Genomic DNA, 24648 nt, shown 5'->3' on the forward strand with positions numbered 1-24648 from the left:
GGCATCTGCCAAGATTTCCAAATTGAGAGCAGTTGAAAGGCACTCTGCTGCAAACTCAAATGGAATTTGTCCTGTTAGAGTAACCTCTCTAGTGTGTGACCTGGTTAAAAGCACAACAATATAAAAAAACATGTGAACTGATCAACTACATTACGCATTACCATGAGTAGGTCAGTTGATCACTCATTAGGCAGAAAAGTATTCTTTTGAATTTGGTAAACTTTTTTGAAAAATACCACACACATTTCTGATCACTTTTAATAATTGAAAATGTTTATTTTAGTGAGTATATATAAAATAGTCAGTTTAAAAGTAAAAAAGAAAACAAAAATACTCATAATGCAATGCAAGAGTTGTGGACAATGATGCATGCGTTTGTGTGTGTGCTATATTATTAATGTGGCATCTGTAATATACAAAAGTATGTTGATCACAAATGTCAGTTTTACTATGAATCAGATTTATCAAAATGGTAAATTAAAAATGGCATAACCCAATTTTCAGCTTTCAAATTCACTATCGGGGACTCAATTAAAACCTATATATTTAGTAACAAAACACAAAAAAAAGTTGCAGTATGCACATGAAAGTGATTTTCAAAGCTAAAATGAGAAAACTTGTAAAACTAGATAATCCAGGCTTGAATCAATTAGAAATCATATCAGTATTCATAATTTAAAAGCCAATATGCACCAACCTTGGCAACTAGTGGGTTACATAGAGCAGAAGGGAATTAAGAGTGCCATCATGTTTGTTTCAGTAGTAAGAAAGAATTCTTACAGAATACTCTGGAATGCTTGGAGACAGCAATGATTCACATGAAGCATTCTGGAAATAAATTAAAAATGAATCTCCTAGTTCATATCTATTCATAATTGTTGCATATCAAAAGTAACAGTCTGCATTAAACAATGGGACTGAGATCAGAGCTTTTTGCTGGCCATGGCAGAACACTGACATTCCTGTCTTGAAGGAAATCATGCAGAGAACGAGCAGTATGGCTGGTGGCATTGTCATGCTGGAGGGTCATGTCAGGATGGGCCTGCAGGAAGGGTACCACATGAGGGAGGAGGATGTCTTCGTTGAGATTACCTGCAATGACAACAAGCTCAGTCCGATGATGCTATGACACACCGCCCCAGGCCTCGGTGTAACGCTCATTCCTTCGACTATAATCGTGAGTCAGACCATCACCCCTGGTGAGACAAAACCACGACTCGTCAGTGAAGAGCACTTTTTGTGTCGTCTTCTCCAGCAAAGGTGGGTTTGTGCCTACAGGCGACATTGTTGCTGGTGATGCCTGGGAAGGACCAGCCTTACAACAGGCCTACAATCCCTCAGTCAGCCTCTCTCAGCCTATTGCGGACAGTTTGAGCACTGATGGAGGGATTGTGCAATCATGGTGTAACTCGGGCAGTTGTTGTTGCTATTCTGTACCTGTCCCGCAGGTGTTGTTACACATGGTCTGCCACTGCGAGGATGATCAGCTGTCCTTCCTGTCCCCCTGTAGCACTGTCTTAGGCATCTCACAGTAAGGACATTACAATTTATTGCCCTGGCCACATCAGCAGTCATCATGCCTCCATGCAGCATGCATAAGGCACGTTCACACACATGAGCAGGGACCCTGGGCATCTTTCTTTTGGTGTTTTTCAGAGTAAGTAGAAAGCCTCTTTAGTGTCCTAAGTTTTTATAACTGTGACCTTAATTGCCAACCATCTGGAAGCTGTTAGTGTCTAAACGACCATTCCACAGGGGCATGTTGATTAATTGTTTATGGTTCATTTGACCTATTTGAAATAAAGTTTTTCATTCATTCAACAAGCATGGAAAACATTGTTTAAACCCTTTACAATAAAGAACTGTAAAATTATTTGGATTTTTAAAAAATTAATGAAAAAGGGGCGTTTCTTTTTTTTGCTGAGTTTATAATATACACACTCACCAGCCACTTTTTAGTTACACCTGTACATCTACTTAATCATGCAATTATCGAATCAGCCAATTGTGTGGCAGAAGTGTAATGTATAAAATCACACAGATATGGGTCAGGATTCTCAACCATCAGAATGGGGAAAATGTGATCTCAGTGATTTGGACTGTGGTATAATTGTTGGTGCAAGACGGGCTGGTTTGAGCATTTCTGTAACTGCTGATCTCCTGGGATTTTCACAGAAAACAGTCTCTAGACTCTAGAGTGTAAGGAGAATGGTGTGAAAAACAAAAAAAAAACCACCCCGTAAGTGGTAGTTCTGTGAGCGAAATTGGCTTGTTCATGACAGAGGTCAGAGGAGAATGGCCAGACTGGTCCAAGCTGGCAAGAATGTGACAGTAACCCAAACAAACACGGGTAACAACAGAGCTATGCAGAAAATTATTTCTGAACATACAACACGTCAAACATTGAGGCTGATGGGCTACAGCAGCAGAAGACCCCTCTGGGTAGCACTACTGTCGGCTTACAACAGGAAACTGAGGTTGCAGTGGGCACAGGCTCACCAAATCTGGACAATAGATGATTGGAAAAACATCACCTGGTCTGACATATCTGGAGGTACACAATTGGTAGGTACACTGCAGCCTCAGTTTTCTGTTCTTGGTTGACAGAAGAGGAACGTGGTCCACCCAACGTGGTCTTCTGCTTTTGTAGCCCATGCACCTCAAGGTTCGCCACGTTGTGCATTCTGAGATGCTATACTGCTTACTATTGTACAGAGGGATTATCTGTGTCACCATAGCCTTTGCCATTCTTTGTTGACATGTCATCAACAAGATGTTTCCATCCACAGAACTGAAGCTCATTGGATGTTTTTTGCTTTTCGCACCAGTTCCTTACACTCTAGAGACTGCTGTGCCTGAAAATCCCAGGAGATCAGCAGTTACTGAAATACTCAAACCAGCCTGTCTGTCACCAACAATCATGCCACAGTCGAAATCACTGAGATCATATTTTTCCCCCATTCTGATGGTTGATGTGAACTTTAACTGAAGCTTCTGACCCATATCTGCATGATTTTATACATGATCCAATCAGCCAATTGTGTGGCAGCAGGTGTAATCACATGAATAATAATAAAGTGGTCGGTGAGTGTATATACACTGTAAGTACAGATATATATATATATATATATATATATATATATATATATATATATATATATATATATATATATATACACACACACACACACACACACACACTCACCTAAAGGATTATTAGGAACACCTGTTCAATTTCTCATTAATGCAATTATCTAATCAACCAATCACATGGCAGTTGATTCAATGCATTTAGGGGTGTGGTCCTGGTCAAGACAATCTCCTGAACTCCAAACTGAATGTCAGAATGGGAAAGAAAGGTGATTTAAGCCATTTTGAGCGTGGCATGGTTGTTGGTGCCAGACGGGCCGGTCTGAGTATTTCACAATCTGCTCAGTTACTGGGATTTTCACGCACAACCATTTCTAGGGTTTACAAAGAATGGTGTGAAAAGGGAAAAACATCCCGTATGCGGCAGTCCTGTGGGCTGAAAATGCCTTGTTGATGCTAGAGGTCAGAGGAGAATGGGCCGACTGATTCAAGCTGATAGAAGAGCAACTTTGCCTGAAATAACCACTCGTTACAACCGAGGTATGCAGCAAAGCATTTGTGAAGCCACAACACGCACAACCTTGAGGCGGATGGACTACAACAGCAGAAGACCCCACCGGGTACCACTCATCTCCACTACAAATAGGAAAAAGAGGCTACAATTTGCAAGAGCTCACCAAAATTGGACAGTTGAAGACTGGAAAAATGTTGCCTGGTCTCATGAGTCTCGATTTCTGTTGAGACATTCAGATGGTAGAGTCAGAATTTGGCGTAAACAGAATGAGAACATGGATCCATCATGCCTTTTTACCACTGTGCAGGCTGGTGGTGGTGGTGTAATGGTGTGGGGGATGTTTTCTTGGCACACTTTAGGCCCCTTAGTGCCAATTGGGCATCGTTTAAATGCCACAGCCTACCTGAGCATTGTTTCTGACCATGTCCATCCCTTTGTGACCACCATGTACCCATCCTCTGATGGCTACTTCCAGCAGGATAATGCACCATGTCACAAAGCTCGAATCATTTCAAATTGGTTTCTTGAACATGACAATGAGTTCACTGTACTAAAATGGCCCCCACAGTCACCAGATCTCAACCCAATAGAGCATCTTTGGGATGTGGTGGAACGGGAGCTTCGTGCCCTGGATGTGCATCCCACAAATCTCCATCAACTGCAAGATGCTATCCTATCAATATGGGCCAACATTTCTAAAGAATGCTTTCAGCACCTTGTTGAATCAATGCCACGTAGAATTAAGGCAGTTCTGAAGGCGAAAGGGGGTCACACACAGAATTAGTATGGTGTTCCTAATAATCCTTTAGGTGAGAGTGTGTATACATGTATACATACATACATACATACATACACATTATATAAATGTGTGTATGTATATACAAACATACATATTTGTGTGTAAAATGTAACATCTGTCATTTGACAAGGGGTTGATATGACAATCAAGGGTGAATTACTACATCATTCAAGATAAGGTTAATACAGTATCAAATTTATCTATATAGTCTAGCAGAAGGTCCAAGCACAGGATTCAGGAAGTACTCCTTTGCATATCTGGAGTTTAAACTTACAATCAGTGTACAGTAACAAAAAGAGGAGTCATCTTGGACTTGACCAAATTCACATTTTGATCACGTTCATCTATTCAGTATTGTCCATTGATGTAGAAATGAATTGCGTTGTAAAAAAAAAGAAGGTGCCAAAATATGGAGCATTATAAATGTCTACCATTAATACTGCATAGTTGCTAAGTAAGTCTGGTGAATGGAATCATGTGATATGATTAACAAGGTCTGACCAGTGAATCTCAGTGTGGTGATTAGATAACACTACACTAGGACCACACTTGGATCTACAATCCAAATACAAAGTTGATCATTAGATACAAACAGCAGCTAGTGCAGTTATAAGTTATACATAAACATTAAAAATTCAATTTTGTAAAAATGTTGATTGTAAGAATTATAGGCAATATTCAGTTTTGGTCAGTTACTAAAGAGTGAGGTTTTAAGTCCTCTTTCAGAGAGGTTAAAATCTAAATATCAGGCTTGCTACCTCTATGAAGCAAATTTCATTGTGCATGGTTGGCATATCAAGCTTGTTTCATTGTGGCACAGGGAGAATATAGTCTTCTGAAAAAGCAACACAATAGCAGGACCTTAAAATACTTTAAAGATTTAGTTTAAGCCAGTAGCCTGATGGCACCATTCTCAGAACCGAGCAGTAGAAGTCTCTTGGTAGGCAGCACAGACAAACTTGTGAGGGTCCCACGAAAGTTTTCTGAGCTGAGTTTGGTGCATCCTGCCAGGTTGGCTGTGTTGTCCAGAATGGAATACACCCCAATCTTGTTGGCAACGGTGCCTGCCACAATCTCAGCACCATAAAGATCAAATGCATGGATAGGGTCAGATGGAGTTCTGTACTGGTGCAGGGGCTTATGCTCCACATCCTTCCAAACAGACAATGTGTGGTCTGAAGAGGAGCTAATCAGCAAATTTCCCTCTGCTGCCTACAAAATGACAAACACATCGTTAAGTAAAGAAATTTATGGAGAAGTGTCAACCAAGGTTCAACAATTAGTTTTTTTCTGCAGTTGTAGGACTGGGTATCGCCAAGCACCTCACGATACATACTGTGATACATATCAATGCATCATTATATCATGATTGGATCGTGATTTAGAAAGACCCAGTGTGTTCGTGAGAGAAAGTGGGAATGTGCAGGTTCAGTTTCAAACTCTTTCTCCTCAGCGGGTCATTCTTATTGTTGAGCCCCGTTTTACAGTTCACTGAGAAAAACTTTCGCTCATTTCGAGAACAGGATGATGCAAGTGAGGTTAATACATATCCTATACATTTATCAATAAATAAGCAAATAATAGCAAGTCTATGTAATGTGCAGAATTCTGTAAGGCTCAAATATTTTGTCCTAATGAGTAACTCATATATGGTTGCCCAAACATGGGCCTCTGGTGGCAGAGACCGAGCTTTGACCCCACGAATCCGGGTTAAATAAAGTTTGCTTAGTGCTAGTCACTTGTTGACTGCTGCTGAACAAACCAATGGAGTATACCTTTTACTCTTTACACAGAAAGCTCAAGTACTGATCAAGACACTGACAAAGAATAAGAGTGGTTGGTTAGCGTCACCCCCTTAGCCAGCCCTGGTAGATGCCAAAACTGCACCATTATGATGGCAAAAATTATGTATCCCCATTGATGGCCATTCAAAATAAAACTTAATAAATATATAAATTGCAACAATTTATTATACTATTGTAAATGTTTTACAAGTGATTCTTTCTTTTTTTTGGAGGGATTGAAAAGGACTATTTGCTCCAATTGAAGAGTAATGAGTCAGCCTCCATGTTGCAAACTTCAGGGGGTTCAGCCATAAAAATGAATGTCAATGCTAACGGATAGCTCTCTCACTGTAATTTGGAACTCCTTTGGAGCTTGACTGGTGGCCCTTCAGGGGTGCATCTGAATAGCCCTGCATGAGCATGACCATCATGATCTGGTTTCTCTCTACACCAAAAGGGTTAAGTATATAAGAAAGTGGCAGTTTTGTTATCTGAGGACAGGTTTCCCACTCTTTTTAAAGGCACAATTTTCCAGGACATTTTAAGTGTCCAACAATTCAAATATTTAAGCAAAAACACATGCGTCCATTTAATTTGAGCTTTTATTTTGCCGTTTCTGTGTGTATTCCAGGACTTTTTGCAGCTAATACCATTTTTATAACTAGATTCCATGATTCTGTACATATTTTCCACATACTAAATGTGTTAATCGTGATATAAGATGACTTCGGTCATTTAATTATTTAAAATGAATTACAATCACAAGGTATTAAGGCCGAATCACCATGCTACTAACCCAGGGTATGAATAAAAATATCTGTGGTCCAACCATCATCTTTGTCTGAAGTTAATAACATAAGTGTTTTTTGGTTAACAGCAATACTGGAATGGGGAAAAACATTGTATTTTGTAGAAAAGTAAATCAAATCTTAAAACATTTAGTCAGATTGAAACCGATATGATAGTAGATGAGCAGAGAATATATGTGACAGGGATTTGTTTACAAAAATATTTTCCAGGACAAATAATTTCTTTCCAGGACATTTCAGTATTCAGTTTACATGACTGGAAAACTGCATTACAAAATTACAGGTTTTCCAGGACATGTGGGAACCCTGGAGGATTTCTGTTCTAATAGATGGTTATACATATAGTCTATGAGTAACAACTCTTTTAATGAGTGGCAGTGAAGTTTATTCACAAAATGACGGCAAATGAACTAGGTGAAACTTACCTGTTTCAGCAATATCATGAACTGTCTGTAACCCTGTTATTATTACATAATACTAACTCATAAATCAATATATGTACAATTTCTGTTTACAAGCATGTGACTTGCAAAGGACATCTACCAGAGAAATGAGAGCATGCAGTTGTATGCACATCTGTGACAGGGCGGAGGGCGGGGCCGGGTCCTGATTCTACACACCCGGCCCCTTATCAGTCTAATCAAGCCTCCGAGAGGGATAAAGGCTGACTGAGGATGGTGTTGCAATAGAGAGAGAACATTTACGGGCAGCTGTCCATCATATGTGTGTGTTTGTGTCTTTTGGTTTAAATTCTTAATGAAATAGTATTTATATTGGCAAGCCGATTCTCGCCTCCTTTCCATAATTCCTGTCACAACATCTTAGACTACACATTAACCATGTGCGTGCATGCATACTCACCTTCATTTGCAGTATATCGCCCTCATGAGCAGGCCAGCCTCTAAGCACAAGACCTGTTCTTGCATCTAATAGCACTATGAATCCAGTGGAGAAACCTGCCGCCACAGTGCGTCCACCAGGGCTGACAGCCAGGCAGCGGATCAGCCCTGCGCTCATGTTACTGTAAGCCAGGCGGAACTCATGCTGTCAACAGAGCAATAACATAATCCAACTTATTGATAATAATTAGCATTCCAGTAAGACATAAAAACCGCCTGGGATGATGTACAGTCATACTCTGCTTTTTACTGGGGTCCTGATTTCGTTGTTGGGGTTTATTTTTCCATAATGACCAGATTACTGTAAATTATCCTGCTTATTACATGGCTACTTCCCAAATACATAAATAAATGAACATGAAATATTCGTATTGACTCAAATGATATATTTAGAACTAGTACAGTGTAGGAAATTGGTTGACAGTGGTCAAATAAACAGTTTAGGGGTCATTATGCAAAACTATTTAACAGCAGAACACTAAAATTGGCCAATTAGAAAAGAGTATTCCAGAGAACCATGTAATATAATGCTTTAAAAAAAAATATCTGAATAAGACCAGTGTGGCCACATTGAGGATAATGATAGTGGCTTGTAAAATCAGATATGTACTGGTATGAAGAGAGATATGAAGAGTACCTGTAAGCCAGGTTTGCGTGGGTCTATGAAACGGAGCACAGAGTCGGCACTGGCAAACATGACACTGCAGTGAGGAGCAGGCATAGTGGCGACAGCCGTGATAGGGTTCTTCCCATCCAGAGCTTCAATACAACGAATATTTTTACCTAGTCAAAGAACAGTATGAGTCAGACAAAGAATCAAATAAAAACTGTCAAGGTAATAAACCTTCTTTCTTGGCACCAGAACAACAGTTAAACAAATGTTACAATAGTATCATAGCAGTATCGTGCATTTCATACCTGTGAATTGATCCCAGAGATGCACAGTGCCATCACAGCTCACTACTTCCTGCAAGGCTTCGAGCTGCCCAACGTAAAACACAGATTTGCGGTGTTCTGTGTACGTGAGCCGTGGTTTAACATCTCGTGTGCCATCGCCGTGGTTATATAGCGGCCACAGCTTCACTGTTTTGTCTTTACTCCCGGACAAGAAGTAGTCTTCCCCTGCTAGTGGGGAAAGACACTTAGCTGTGCACGAGTGGCCCAGGAAACTCTGAAGTCGGATCTGGTGAAAATGGAAGTGCGAGTCATGCTGGTTCAGACCAATCTCATACTGCCAGTATGCAAGCCAGTTACCCTGTAAGGAGCGGCTACTGCGAGAGAGGTCCTGTTTCAGGGCGCTATCCTCTGGAGTGGGTCCCATGACCCAGGAGGATGAGGAAAGAGAGAAGGAAGGTCCGGCTGAGGAAAATGCAGTGGTGGCTAGACTCAACTGAGGAGCATGGCTACCATAAGGCCATCCCCATGTTTCTACAGAGGACAAGTTAGGACTCCCACAGATCTCAGTGTCCCGGGGTACCTGGATACGGTTTCCAACTAGATGGCTGCCAAAAGTACCTGACTCAGGCATGATGTCTCCACCTAGTGGTGTGGAAGTGGAGGAGGGAGCAGGAATGGGACTACGCCCCATCTGGCGGCGCATACTAGGAGACAAGCCCATAGTGGATGCTTTTTGGCCTCCAGGTGGGTTGGATTCCGGGCTACCTGGACTTGCTCTCTCATGAAATGATTGTGCCAGGCTCCATACAAGCTCGTGGTTGGGAACTAGTTTGCGAATCGCTGCATCACCTGTTTAAAAATAATCAATGTTCATAAATTAAACCAATAAAACCTATGTACCTATATTAATGCTCAAAAGATGTGTCTTACAAGCTACCCAGTAGAAACGTGACCTACCAATGAGACAGTAGAATGGAATGTAAGATGCATAAGCCATTTCAGGATTAAACACAGCCTGGAGTTGCTCCAAAACTCCAAGCTCACAAGTAACTATTGTTCCATCTGGAACGCATACATCCAGGTATGTGCTGTCTCCAACCTCCCTACGTGGGGCACTTCCCAGCTGCATATAAAAAAAATTTGTTTACTCATCTAAAAAAAAAGTACAGTCTACAGGCCAAATACTAACAATGCTTTGAGGCTTATTTCAAAGAATATTCAAATGTTACAAACTTAAAAGGCATATTTTGAAGCTGCACTACATAAGATTTATTTGGTTACAATTAACAAAAAGTCCATAATTGAGTTAGTACAGAAAAAAATCTGTGTTCAAAAGAAGGTTCAGTCAGCCGCAGGTCAGGACAGCAGCGGCAGGACATCTCCAGATGTACCGTATGTTTACCTATTAACCGCTTGGCTAATTTTTTTACTTTCAATAATGCTTGGATATGGTTTCTGGTAGGGTTCTAGAAGCTTATTTAGGTTGTCATGCTTTAATGAATGAAACACTAATGTGTTGAAAGATCGCAATGCCTTTTAATAGGTTATGCTTGATGAAGTTATGTTTACTAATATTCATGACTTTTGAGTTTTTAGAATATTGCAGTTTCGATATGAGTGTGTGTGTCTCTAAGTGTGAATGTTTGTGCTTAAGTGTGTTCACTTTTTGTGCTATCACTTTACAGTGGCCTTTTAGCAGGTAGTGTGATTAAACAGAGTGGGAAAATTACAATTTGATCTAAAAGCCACTTAATGTTCAAGATACAAGTTTCCATGAATGTGTCCTCATCTTAAGTTGTTTATAACTGGAGTGATGGTGGCGTAGTGGGCTAAAGCACATAACTGTTAATCAGAAGGTTGCTGGTTCGATCCCCACAGCCACCACCATTGTGTCCTTGAGGAAGGCACTTAACTCCAGGTTGCTCCGGGGGGATTGTCCTTGTAATAAGAGCACTGTAAGTCGCTTTGGATAAAAGCGTCTGCCAAATGCATAAATGTAAATGTAAATGTTATAATATAATGATTTCATAGCACAGTAAAGCACATATTACTTTGTTTAGTGTGTAACCATCTCCCTGTTAAAACGAATTCCAAAGAATCCATTAAAGAGTGAGGATTCTGAAAACAGTGATTCTTTTTGTAAATTAATTTTGTAACTGTAGTGGTGCAGGAATTACACACTCCGGGTTAATTTTATGTTCAAGAATAAAACAAAATGCAGCTGGGACGGAAAACAGATTAGGCTGAGAGACATATTTATATATTTAGATATCTAAACAACAAATAAAGCACATAACTATTGTGTACGTGAATCATCTATTATATTATATAATATTGTACTTCGAATATTGTCTTTGGTTACCTGATTTTGTAGACTGTGCAATAAGGAGAAAACCTGGAAGAACCTGCAGAGTGTTTCTGCCATGTGCTGCTGTATCATCTCTCGGCCAATACGGAGGCAGATCAGTGCCATGAGGCTCAGGGTCTTCAAACACACAGCAGAATGAGTCTGCACTCCACTGGGAAAGCTGAGCCCAGGAAAAAAAAGGCAAGCTAATAAGTGTGCATATGAAGAATAAAGCTGAGGAGAGATTGAACATTTAACCATAACCAATGCAATATATGTAAAGTTTTACCCCATTTTAGCTGAGGTTAACAAATCCAGAAGAGGCAGCAGAACCTCCTGGTTAATCTTCATCAGCATGTCCATCAGAGTGGTGTCTGACAGGAACACTATAATCTTTTGAGTGAGTACCACTGCGGCCAAAAGCCCTGCCTCCTTTCGAGTGTTTAAGCGACAAGACTGAGGTGGAGAGACCTTTGAGATTCGAGGATTATAGCAAAACTTCAAGTCAAAATTAGAAGAAATTCTATAAATCAGTCAGATTTTTAACACAACACTGAGGGTTTCTTTCCTAGAAAATATTATTTTCATGAAGAATTTTTAATGCTTTTTATACAAATTGAGGGTGCTGTCTGTGCTCATACACAATTATTCCTGCACAGTTGTCTAGAAAGTGAGATTAAGAAATGTCAGAGTTACCAGGTAACCTATGTAGGGGAGATATTGGTAAGTCAACACTGGTTCTCCGTAGAGATGCGCCATGTAAATAAGACTCTCAAGGACTGGTCGTGCAGTCTGGTCACCAACAACTGGCTTCTTCTCATACACACTTCCAACACTCTCAAGGCTATTCTCCTCATTCCCAGATAACACAAACTGGTGTTTTTCAGGACCTTAAATACAGACAAGGTTAGTTTTAACAGAGAGCATTACAACAAATGTTTAAAACTAAAATCACCAATGAGTTTAGGACTGCAGAGATTAATGTCTGCAACTTCTACCTATGTAGCAGGAAGTAAGGAACCGCAGCAGGTGCCTAGCTATGTATCGAGATGTCAATGTTGGCCCCAGTTTTGCAGACAGCCACCTAACAGTTTTGCAAACAGTATCTGAAAAAGACAACGGCTTGTTGTTTCAGTTGTACTAAAATTTTGGTATGAAAATTAAAGATGTACAAAGGGATAGTTCACCCAAAAATGAAAATTCTGCCACCATTTACTCACCCTCATGTTGTGGAACACAAAAGGAGCTGTTAAAAAAAAAAAGAGTGTCAGTCACAGTCACACTTTCATTGCCGTTTTATCCACCAGACTATGCGAACAATGTGAATGGTAACTGAGAATGAACATTCCCTCTATGCTTTTTGTGTTCCATGGGAGAAAGTCATACAAGATTGGAACATCATGAGATTGAGTAAATGTTTTGAGAACTATCCCTTTAAAATAAATGCATAAAATATACAAAAATAATATTTTTTTACAAGCTTTTCCCCCCTTACCTAACAATATCTTGTGTTCTTTTTCTTCAGAATCCTCTAAAGTGTCATGTTCATTGTCTTCTTCCTCCATGTTTTTCTCTGCATCTCCTTGCAACATTCCATTCATGATGTCTCCCTCAAGAGTAGCCACAGTTCCCTCAGAGTCCTCTGTGCAGACTGAAAGAGTCATCTCTATACTGGGCACACGCTGAACTGTAATCTGTCTGTCATCTCCGGTCTCCTCCTCATCCTCAAGCTCTCCACCATCCTCACCATCACTAGCTTGCTTCAGATCATGACTGCTGTCAACAGACTTTAAACTTGCACGGTCACCAATGGACACCTCACTAGCACTGCTTTTGTCACTGAGCTTCCCCACACTGAGAGATTCCTGGTCTTGGTCTTTGTTTACAAAGCTTTGGCTCAGCTGTTTAGCAGCCAGTCCTGTTGCTGCTCCGGATGCACTATTATTAACATAAAAGCCATTCTGAAAGTCCTCACCTTCAGTCAGAAAAACCTGGTCATTAAGACTGATGCCGGAGGAATAATCTACAAGTCCTTGGTCTCCGACAGCACCTCCACTACCACCTCCACTGCCTCCTCCAACTTTGCCAGTTGATGTAGCAGCAGACGACCTGCCATTCTCACACTCAAAGTCCTCCTCTTCCTCATCTAAGGCACCAGCAGCTCCCCTTAAATCTTTAAGGCCCTCCCCTGACCCTGTGCCTCTATTGCAGCCTTCAAATCCTGTAATGATCTGCAGAAAATGAGGAAGAAGATTTGAAAGGAATGCCTGTAGGCCAAGCCTAACAATAAGCTGCAACACAAAGCAATCTGTATAGAGGTAGAAACGACCTCGAAGGCATCTGGGATTCTCATATACCCCCACCAATGGCTTGAGTAAGTACTTAGAGGCATTGCGTGGCCCAAGAACCCTTGACACAGGCTCAAATAAGTACCAGGCAGCATATACTGCAGTTGACTCCTCTAACATCAAGGCAAGCACAAATGGCAAAAGAATTTCGAGTCCCTCTGCAGTGATGTCACCCTTTAGAAGTGTCTCCAGCTGCTGCCATAGATTGAATACAATGTCACGACCCTGAACACTGTTGATGGAGTCTATCTTGGAGTGGTAGGAGAATATGAATCTATGGAGTGTTGCGAAATATGCTGGAAAGGGTAGAGGGGAAAGAACAGGACTAAGCAGTTGCCAAGGGTTTGGTGGTGGAAGACCTTCATATACAGGGTCATACTTGAAAAGAAATGGCAGTCCTAGTGAGTGTAATGTGAGTGATTCTGTCTTAAAAGAGTGCTTGTGGATCTGCAGAAGTGTTTCCAGTGCATGATGAAGTGGTAGAGGAACATCACGAAGGTTTGTAGAACACAACTTCAATACTGCTTGAAAGCGGTCACTCAGATGTGTGCCTGGGCCAAATCCTTGAAGTTTAGAGGAATAAAACATCTCCGCGATAAGGACACCCAAAGCTTGCATATCTCTCTGGAAAAGGTCTGTGAATGACAGAGGAGATTTGAGTACAGGTCTCAAGTCATTCTTGTTCATCTCAAGATTCATTGTATTCTGGACTTGAGAATGTAGCCCTTTCACCAGGAAGTTGTTAAGCTTCTCTAACTCTTCCAAAGGCTGAGAAGGTTTGAATCCCTCTGGAAGGCTTATCTTGAAATCCTCAAAATTAGACACCTCTGGCATTTTACTAAGAGGAGCAGGTCTCTGAAGCGTTGATGCTCTGATACCGGAACCCAGATTATTTTTGACATTTCCTGGTGTTTCTCCGGGGAAAGAACCATGAGAGGGAGAAATGGCCAAAGCAGCATTGTCAATGGCAGTTTTTCCACCAGAGGAACCAACCAACGGAATTGGAACAGAAGTAGCTTTTACTGAGCCACTTAGGTCAAGGGCTTCCATTCCTTGCTCAAGCACATCGTCACGGCCAACCATTGACCAGCCACTGGATTCACATCCTGTTGCCTCTGGGACCAATCCATCCACTCTATCCATTGTAGTCTCAAGTGGTGGAATATGCCATGTCGTTACACTGACAGGACCAAAGTGAGGAGGTTCTGGAGGCGAATACTGGTAAGGTGCAAGTCGAGGTGGGTGAGGGTGGTCAAATAGTTGCACTACTCCATAGCTGGTGAGATGGGTATGGTAATCCACCAAATGTAAGCACACATTCTTTGCCTTGACAGCTTCTTTACCTGAGAGCTTGTAGCCAAATGTTAGGTCAATCCAGTGGTGCAACTGCTGAGACACCTCTCGGCTCTCTAGCAACTGTCTATGCACAGCAATAAACTCCTCATATGAGTTACACCATGGAGGTACATCAAGGTCTGGCATGTCTGGGTGAATAGAGCAAAATATAGAAGGATCAGTGTAGAATTCTGGGATACATTCATCTGGAGTCCAACTCTGAATGCGCTCCATACTGGCTGGATATTCATTGGGCTCCCACTGGGAACGAACGTGGCTGCACAGTACAGATTTAGGTGTCTGTCTAGCTTTGTAGACATAATAAGTGATGTCTGACAGCACATCAGAGATGTGATGGGGAACATGGAGGTGATCAGACTGTCCTGAACCACAAGGTCCTACTGGTCCACCAAGATCAGAAGCAAAATTGCTGCCACCACTGCTATTAGCTGCTGCCGCCGCTAGTGCCTCTTTGGTCATTTCATAAGTAAAGTCCAGTTGTTTGTCACCCTTATTTAGACGGAATTTTGACTTCTTGAGATCACGGAACCTTCCATACGGCACAGTGAAATCCACCACCCAAGGTAAAACTGGGTGATAGTTTGGGTCTCCCTCACATCTCCCAGCCAGTCTATTTAACTCCATTAGATAATGAAAGTTACTAACATGGCCATGGACCCAGTCTAGCACCAGAGATTTGAGCTTATGCAGACAATTTTGACAAAGATGTCCACTCTCATAATTGTTAAGACTCTGATTGTCTTTTGCTGTGACACTTGTTGGCACTTGACTCCCCAATGCACATGGCATGGCATTCCTGTACTCTCCGAACCTTTCATAATGTGCCAGTGAGATCTTGAGGCGACTGCAGAGTTGCTCATCAACTGCAACGTCAAGTAAGGAGAGATCCCCACACAACAGCCCTGAGGCATGACATTCACGCATTGCTATGAGTAGCTGGTACAAAATGAACAATATCTTAGCATGACTGTTGGCCAGCTTAGCTGGACTGTAGGTGACAATGTCATGAACAGTGTACTGCGTGTAAGGGAAAACTACATAAAAAACCTCCTCTGACTCAAGCAAGCATTCTGCAGGGAGCACATTTGGACACAAACTGTCAGTACTTTGTTTGGTAGCTGAAGAGCTGGATGGGAAAGGACAGTCTTTCTCCTTCTCTTTGGCTGGAGAGAATGATGGTGATACTCGATCGGTAGAGATAAAGCTGCAGCAAAACAGTTTCTGCAAGGCTTGGCGAACAGCATCTATAGCCCCAACCTGTGTCTGCTCTGCAGAATCTGAATATGGTTGCACATGATTTGTGTAAGCTTCATGCCAAAGATTTCTGAAAATAAAACCACATGTAGGTCTATTACATACTGTATATTAACATTTATAAACATATTACACAGGAACCAATTACATTTAGACACAAAGTTTACCAAATGTGTATTGCTCAAAAATAATATACAATAAGCAACTGCACAGAAAACATGGTATATTGGAGTGGGTAGGGAGGTAATAGGCCAATACAAACAAAAAATAACTTTTATATCTTTACTTTGTGTACAAGAAAAAAAAAAAGTTGTGAAGATGAGGAGGGTGTGGCCAGTCCGTGATGGTGCACGGCCAGCACGGAGTCACCTAATCAGAGGGATAGAGATAAAGGAGAGCCGGAGACGTCAGTTAGAGAGAGAGAGAGAGAGAGAGAGAGAGAGATGCACGAGCTGTGTGTCTGTGTGCTTTTTCTGCTTGTTTTGCTGAAAAGGACTTTGTTATGTTTAATTTCATCCGGTTCCCGCCGCCTCCTTGCCCATCCTGAGATCTCTGTTACATTGTTGCCGAAGCCCAAGGAGGAGGAATGTGCTGTCTTGGAGTCCTCGCCATTGCCATTTGCCTGTAAGAGGAGGAGCCCGCTGCCATCCGCCTGGAAGGGGAGGAGCCTGCTGCTGTCCATCAGGGGCGGAGGAGCCCGCTGTGGACCAGGTTACAGCATGTCTGGGGACTGGCAAGCCACTTTTTCTCTCTCTCTCTCTTTTTCTCTCTCCCCTCTCCCTCCCCTCGTCTCTCCCCAGGTTTCCAGGAGGCGGGCAGGACCACCGGTGGTGGAACAGCTGGAAGGGCAGCGTCTCCCCACCAGAGATAGGGGGGAGTAATGGGCGGTGGAGGAGTGTGATGAGGAGGAGGGCGTGGCCTTCCAATGAGGGTGCACAGCTGGCACAGAGTCACCTAATCAGCAGGAGAAAGAGATAAATGGGAGCCGGAGACCTCAGTTAGATTGAGAGATAGACACATGAGCTGTGTGTCTGTGTGCTTCTTTTTGTTTTGCTGTAAATCACTTTATGTTATGTTTAATTTCAGTTGTACCATTAAAAGTTTATGTTGATGGTCTACCTGGTTCCTGCCTCCTCCTTGCCCATTCTTACCGGTTACATTGGTGCCGAAACCCAGGAAGGAGGAGGGTTGTGCTGTCGTGGAGTCCTCGCCATTGTTGTCCACCAGGGGAGGAGCCACGGCCATCAGTAAGGGGACGGAGTCGCCGCTGCCAGCCTCCAGGAATTGGAGAAACTGCTGCCGGCCACTGGTAGTCAGAGGTCTCAATGCCGTCCGCCAGGGGAGGAGCGGCTGCCACCCGGCAGAGGGTGGAGGAGTGGCTGAGGACAAGGCGACGCCGTGTCCGGGGACCGGCGAGCGAGTTTTTCTCCATTTCTCTCCCCTTCTCTGTCTTTCCCTTTCCCTCCCCTCATCTCTCCAAGGGCTCCAGAGAGGCCATAACAATGGATGCCCAGTGCTGAATCAGCCCACTCTGCGGGAGAGGGTTAAAGAGGAGCCAGAGACACCAGTATGAGAGAGAGAGACAGAGAGAGAGAGAGAGAGAGAGAGACACACAGCCGCTGTGTGTTTGTTTAATTTCAGTTATGTAATTAATGTTGACTGTTCTGCCGATACCCACCTCCTCCTTGCCCATCCTTTACAACAGTAAAGCAAAATATGCTAATTGCTTACTTTGTTTTGACATATTCTGTAAATAAATGTTGATCAATTTAAAAGGATTGTTTAAATTCTCATCAATAAAAGTATAGATGATACAATTATGGAAGTGTTGTCAATTTGATTAAAGACATGGTACAAAGGAAAAGGAAATGCACTGCACCTGAAATTAGACTGTGATACTCCCTGCATGAGAGTCATGAACGAGTCCTGGGAGAGTCCCTCTCCATGGCAGTCTGGATCCTTGGCTAATTGGTATCCCAGTTTATGCTTTCTAAGGCCTTGGATACAAACACGTGTCCAACCTGATGGCAATTTAATCTGAGAACGCTGGAGAAGAGTGCAGATTTCCCCTTCACTGAAGCTCTCGTATCTTGCACAGCGAGTAACTCTCTTGTTTCTCAGGGCCATCAACCAGCGGGTTGGGACTAGGACCACCAGTTCATTGGGCCGTTGACTAGGTCCAGTCTGCCACTGATCAATACCCAGATCCCTCTCTAAAGTCGGTGCTAGCCACTCCATGACCGTGGTCTGTTTAACACTTTGTGGCCCTTGGAGGTCCCTATAACAAGTTAAAAACGTAAATGAGTGACTAATGAGTGTAATTACATTTATTTTATTTGTTGTGAGAAATATGAATGTAATAATTATAAGCAAATTTATAAATTATACAAAATATGATATAAATATGAATTGTATTATGTAAATGTATCATATACATTACCGGACAAAAGTGGCATTTTTGTTTTTCAAAGAAATGTATGCTTCTGTTCACCAAATCAAATCGCAATACAATTTATTTTTCAGTTGCTAAGATATAGAGTACACTTGCATTTCTTACAAGTCTCTTTACACTTGTAAGTAAAAATTGGCCAAAAAGAAACACATTTCTCCTTAATTAATTATTAATCAGTCTTTTGTTCTTTTAAGAGATTGAGAGAATGCTACTGCTAACTAAGACAAAGAGGGAAGTGGATGGCCTAGAGAGGCACATCAGAGTTTCTAGTTTGAGAAACAGACCCTTCACAGGTCCTAAACTGGCAGCTTCAATGAACAATAGAAGCCAAACACTTGCATTGCTGCAAGTAGAGGACTCTTGGATAAACAGAACGTTTAAAGTATACAGCACTTATCTTAACAGAAATAATTATTCATAATTTTATAAATGTCTTTACAGTAATTCTTGATCACTTTAATGTATCCTTGGTGAACAAGTGTCAATTTCTTAAAAACAAAAATGTCTTGGTATTCTAAAACTTTTGACCTGTAGCAGGTGTATTTCTATATAACTAATTATAATAAGAATAATAAACATTACACGTTATAATACTTGTATAGATTACAATACATTTTATGTAATAGAAATATACTGTATATGTAAAAACAATTTAAATTAAATTCTTGTTATAAAATACTTATTAAAATATATGTAAATTACTGACAATGTAAATGTGGGTGTCAAATGTCCATAATGTTGCATAGTATAACGTCTGCAGATCAAATCATCTTTACTCTAGCAACTATTATTTGTCGAGGATAATGTTGTCATCATATATATATATATATATATATATATATATATATATATATTGTACAATACATTTAAACTATTTCCCAATTCCTGACATTTAATTGTAGAATACATCCCCGTCTTAGGTCAGTTAGGATCACTATTTATTTTAAGTGTGAAATGTCATAAAGTAGTAGAGAATTATTTATTCAGCTTTTATTTCTTTCATCACCTTCCCAGTGGGTCAGAAGTTTACATACACTTTGTTAGTATTTGGTAGCAATGCCTTTAAATTGTTTCAATTGGGTGAAACATTTTGGGTAGCCTTCCACAAGCACCCACAAAACCAATAAGTTGCTGGAATTTTGGTACATTCCTCCAGACAGAACTCGTGTAACCGAGTCAGGTTTGTAGGCCTCTTTGCTCACACATGCATTTTCAGTTCTGCCCATACATTTTCTGTTGGATTGAGATCAGGGCTTTGTAATGGCCATTCCAACACCTTGATTTTCTCAAAAATGCAAACATGTACATTACATTTGGAGGCTCTTATGTTATAACACTGCAGAGAAAGTGAAGCAGTTTATTTATTCATTTTATAAATTATTCATGCTTGACATGATGACTACAATCATGTCAACTGTATCTGGGTAAAATTTTGTATTGTTATCTCAAAGCAAGTTATGGCATTTGGAACCAAGGTAGTCTTTTTTATCAAAGGTCAATAAAACTCTCCAAACAAGTGATCTAAGGGTTTTACTGAACCTAAGAATCACTTACATAGAATAAGTAACCAGTAATAAGATCCAGCACTGTTTAAGCTGTGCACATGGTAAATCAAGACCTGTCAATCTAAGCGATCAGTCCAATCCAAGCTGAAACAGTGGCTGATTTGTCTCTACACATCCCTTCCCACCATACCTGAGATCAAAGATCGGTTTAAGAGGTTAATCAAGTTTGCTGTTTGTTAACTATAATGAACACATTAGCTGTTATGTTGTATTTAATGTTGAACACGTTAGCTTTTTTCATTAAATATGCTATAAGATTATAATTGTAATTTTCTACAATCATCTAATTATTAGAACACCTAAAATATGTTGCTTGTAAGTGTTTGCTTCAGCCAGTGGACGGCATGGTAAAAGTGTATGTGTGCACATGATCAGGATGGTACCACCTCTGTCTCATTTTGAGCCAGGAAAAACCCTGGGTTATATTGGCAAAGAAACCCATTGGACAACAGATAATTGGAAAAGAGTGTTATGGATCTGAAACCCATTGAGCTTTTGTGGGATCAGCTAGACTGTAAGGTGCGTGAGAAGTGCCCGACAAGACAGCCACATCTATGGCAAGTGCTACAGGAAGTGTGGGGTGAAATGTGACTGGAGTATCTGGACAAACTGACAGCTGGAATGTCAAGGATCTGCAAAACTGTCATTGCTGCACATGGAGGATTTTTTACGAGAACTCTTTGAAGTAGTTTAAATTAAAGTAAGTAATTAAAATAAAGTTTTCAAATTATAAAAGTATTTTTTTCACGTTATTAATGTCCTGACAATACATTGTGATCAGTCGAATGCCACTTCGGTGAATAAAAGTACAAATTGCTTTCCATAAGAGCCAAATCTGTACATTATTCCAAACTTTTCGCCGCCAGTGTATAATATAGTAATAATAACGCACTGCCCCTAATTGTGTACTAAACAGACTTCGCAAGAATAAACAACTTGAATATCATGATCTGCCATCTATGGAATGATATTCCGGACATTATTCAAAAGGAATTGCAAATTGTATTTGCAATTGCGTTTTCAATTTGTGGTGCATAAAATGTGACATAATCCAAACGCAATTGCAAATCGCGCATTACGGTTTGCATTTTCGTTTAAGCGAACGCACAGTGACTGCCAAATTTCAAATGGAAAAGCAAAGTCCGTCTGCAACTGTGTTTCCCATATCTTACAAGTTTTGGCCCTGTCATATTTAAATAGCAATTTCAATTACCACGTCTGCTTTTTCACTTTCTCAGCGTCGCGTATGTAGCCAGCCAAAACTCAAATGGAATACTATTTTTTTTTTTTATATTGCAATATTAACAAACAGAACAAGACGATACATACAAGAAATATAAACAATCTTTCAAAACAAAAGAGAAATTATGGTTCAGAAAGGAAAAGTTAAGAGAGGAAATGTGAAAGAAATTTAAATATATTCAACAATAGTCTAAAAAGAAAAGAGTGTAAGAGAAGAAAGAAAAAAAAGAAGAAGAGGGCACAAAAGAAAAAAACATTAAGAGAGAATATTAAACATGGCACTAATTCTGGATGTTTTCATTGCTTTCTTGTTAACAGAAGTTGAAATTGTATTTAAATACATCTTCAATTCTTCTTTGAAAAAGCTAAAGTGGGGTTTACTTTTCATATATTTACATTTATGGATATGAAACTTTCCAATATATAAAAGAAGGTTTATACAAAAACATGCATTAATTAGATTCTTGTCTTTAACAGAAAATCCAAAAAGAATGTGTCTATATGATAAAGAAAAGTTACATAAAACCTTTTGGACAATCAGAGCATCAATATTGTTCCAGAAAGACCGAGTAAAAAGACATTCCCAAAACAAATGATCAACAGTTTCAGAGGAGGCTTCACAAAAAGAGCAGGAAGTATCAATATCATTTCTAAATTTCTTTAAAAAAGTATTTAACTGGATAAAATCTATGAATAATTTTATAGGATATTTCTTTAACTTTATTAGTTAGAAAGAATTTCTGAGGAAGTGACCAAACATATGACCATTTAATATCATCAAAAAGTTTATTCCAATAAGAAATGGAGGACGGAATTGAAGTAACAGGGTCCAAAAATAATGACCTAATTTTATAATTGGATTTATGTATTGAAAAACAAATAGAACCAACCACAGTAGATTCAGGGCTAGGGGGAGAAACAGAAGTCACTGTAGCACTATTATTGTTTCTAAACAGCATACAGATTTCCAAAGAGATGGCCTTGAAAACTATATTAAATTCTTTACTAGATACTGGGAATTGGTATCCTGAAACAAAATCGGAATAATTAAATAAATTACCTTCACTATCAAATAGCTGGTTTACTAATATCACCCCATTATTGTACCAGTTTTCAAGAAATAAAGATTTCCTCTTATGAAGAATATTACAGTTGTTCTGTGGTATCCTACATTTCTGGAGATACTACATGTTCCAAATTAAAAAATTGTGTGGCGAGAAATTATGCTTGTAAATAAGTTTCCAAGCCATAAGCATCTGCTGATGATCATTGGAAAGTTTGACAGGAAGTTTACTAATTGAATAATTGCACATTAAAAGAAAATGTATACCTCCTAATTGAGAAAAAATATATCTTGGGATTATACTCCAAATAGAAGATTGATTGTGAAGGAAACGTTTAAGCCAATTAATTTTTAAGGTATTGTTAAGAGAATCAAAATCAATGAAATTTAAGCCACCTTTATTATAAGAATTCAAAATAAATGATTTTCTAATACTCAAATGGAATACTAATTCCCTTAGTATTTCCATTTCCGATGCCTTACACAGAAACCTGTCAATCAGGGTCAAGGGTGGGATTATGCTATGGGGTGTATTTGTCTTGGGAAGTGACGTCACTCACAGTCGACGGTCAAGAGGTGATGCCCTGAACAGATGCCGGTTTATCAAATCAAATCACTTTATTGCCACACTACCATGTACACAAGTGCAACAGTAGGTGAAATTCTTGTGTGCAGTTCCGAGCAACATAGCAGTCATGACAGTGACGAGACATATACCAATTACAGTAAACAACATACTTACACAACACAATAATTATATACAATGTACAGTAAACAATACACACAATATACAATACAATAAGTAGGAGTATATGAAATCTATATATATATATATATATATATATCTATGAAGTAGTATATTGAGGAGAATATGTTGACAGTCCAGTGTGAGATTATAGATGAATAAAGTGCAGTGCTAATTATTGATCCTGATAGACTGTGAGTGATGTCACTTCCCAAGACAAACACGCCCCATAGCATAATCCCACCCTTGACCCTGATTGACAGGTTTCCGTGTAAGGCATCAATGGAAATACTAAGGGAATTAGTATTCCATTTGAGTTTTGGCTGGCTACATACGCGACGCTGAGAAAGTGAAAAAGCAGACATGGTAATTGAAATTGCTATTTAAATATGACAGTTCCAAAACTTGTAAGATATGGGAAACACAGTTGCAAACGGACTTTGCTTTTCCATTTGAAATCTGGCAGTCACTGTGCGTTCGCTTAAACGAAAATGCAAACCGTAATGCGCGATTTGCAATTGCGTTTGGATTATGTCACATTTTATGCGTCCACAAATTGAAAACGCATTCCTTTTGAATAATGTCCGGAATATCATTCCATAGCCGTCAGAGAAAAAATGGGCATTAAATGTTGGGCATTAAATGTTAGGCATTAACACAGATAGAAGCAAGATAAGAAAGCTTTCACTTCTGCAACATTTGCAGTTCCTTTGCATCCCCAATTAAAAGGTAATAGTGCACTACTGTCACTCCTCGTCAGTTCAGTTACAGATTTAAGAGAGTACTCATACAAACATTAAATCACTAGGCAAACTGGTGTGTTAATGTAGACGCACAAACACTACCGCTAACCAAACATTTAGAAAGAAGGGACGCAGCTAGTGTGTTGATGTTGCTCACCTCTGCACTGTTTGCTGCTTGTCAGCAACTAGACTGAGGAACAGCCGCAATAACGACGCCAAGCCCCATGTTTCCTGGATGTATAACTGTATATCTAATACTTTAAGAACCGCAATAACAGCACTGTAATTTTCTAAGAAGAGGAAAATATTTTGTTATCTTTAGAAGAAATGGTTTTTGAATTCAGAGCCTCACGTGACTCTCATCTCTGACAAACTCGTGACTTTTTAGCCGACAGTGTTGTCATAATACAAGTCACCCCGAGATTAAAACAAACTGTTGTCTTAATCAAAGGAAACGTAATGTCAAATATAAGCAATTATTATTACTATCAAACACATTGGTCGTTGAATGTTTTAGGTTTTGGAGATGCATCGCGTACTTAAGTAGTGTACAAAAATAGCTTCCACACTTCTCAGCCTTCTTAGTGTAAGAATCAGTTGTGATAAATACGCGAGACATCCAAAAGTGTGCAGTTTACTGGGCAGCTAGTGATAAAAAACATGAATCGAAATGTATTTTTCTGTCGATCTTATGCTGACTGAGAAAAAAAAGCCTTCCTTGGACAGGAATGCTCTGTCTAC

At 40.0% G+C, this 24648-nt stretch overlaps 1 protein-coding gene across 1 annotated transcript; it reads right to left on the reverse strand.

The window, feature by feature from the left end:
- Positions 1 to 255: 255 nt before the first annotated feature.
- Positions 256 to 24236, reverse strand: LOC127631591 (WD repeat-containing protein 81-like). Its single transcript, XM_052109833.1, has 12 exons — positions 24065 to 24236; positions 17977 to 18375; positions 12635 to 16167; positions 12138 to 12245; positions 11836 to 12029; positions 11429 to 11610; positions 11155 to 11320; positions 9750 to 9915; positions 8814 to 9641; positions 8533 to 8678; positions 7858 to 8040; positions 256 to 5615 (listed from the first exon to the last, which is right to left on the reverse strand). Exons 2-12 carry the CDS (start codon positions 18333 to 18335, stop codon positions 5289 to 5291), a joined length of 6192 nt encoding a protein of 2063 aa, XP_051965793.1. The 5' UTR covers positions 18336 to 18375; positions 24065 to 24236; the 3' UTR covers positions 256 to 5288.
- Between the last annotated feature and the right edge of the window lie 412 nt (positions 24237 to 24648).

Source organism: Xyrauchen texanus, chromosome 38, assembly GCF_025860055.1.
Source record: "Xyrauchen texanus isolate HMW12.3.18 chromosome 38, RBS_HiC_50CHRs, whole genome shotgun sequence".
NCBI classification, from domain to species: Eukaryota; Metazoa; Chordata; class Actinopteri; order Cypriniformes; family Catostomidae; genus Xyrauchen; species Xyrauchen texanus.

Coding starts and splice junctions, on each gene's coding strand:
- LOC127631591 (XM_052109833.1), bottom strand. CDS start 18,335: ATGGAGTGGCTAGCACCGACTTTAGAGAGGGATCTGGGTATTGATCAG. Junction 9,642..9,749: donor TCCATTCTACTGTCTCATTG/GTAGGTCACGTT, acceptor ATTTTTAAACAG/GTGATGCAGCGATTCGCAAA. Junction 8,679..8,813: donor TCTCTGGGATCAATTCACAG/GTATGAAATGCA, acceptor TTCTTTGACTAG/GTAAAAATATTCGTTGTATT.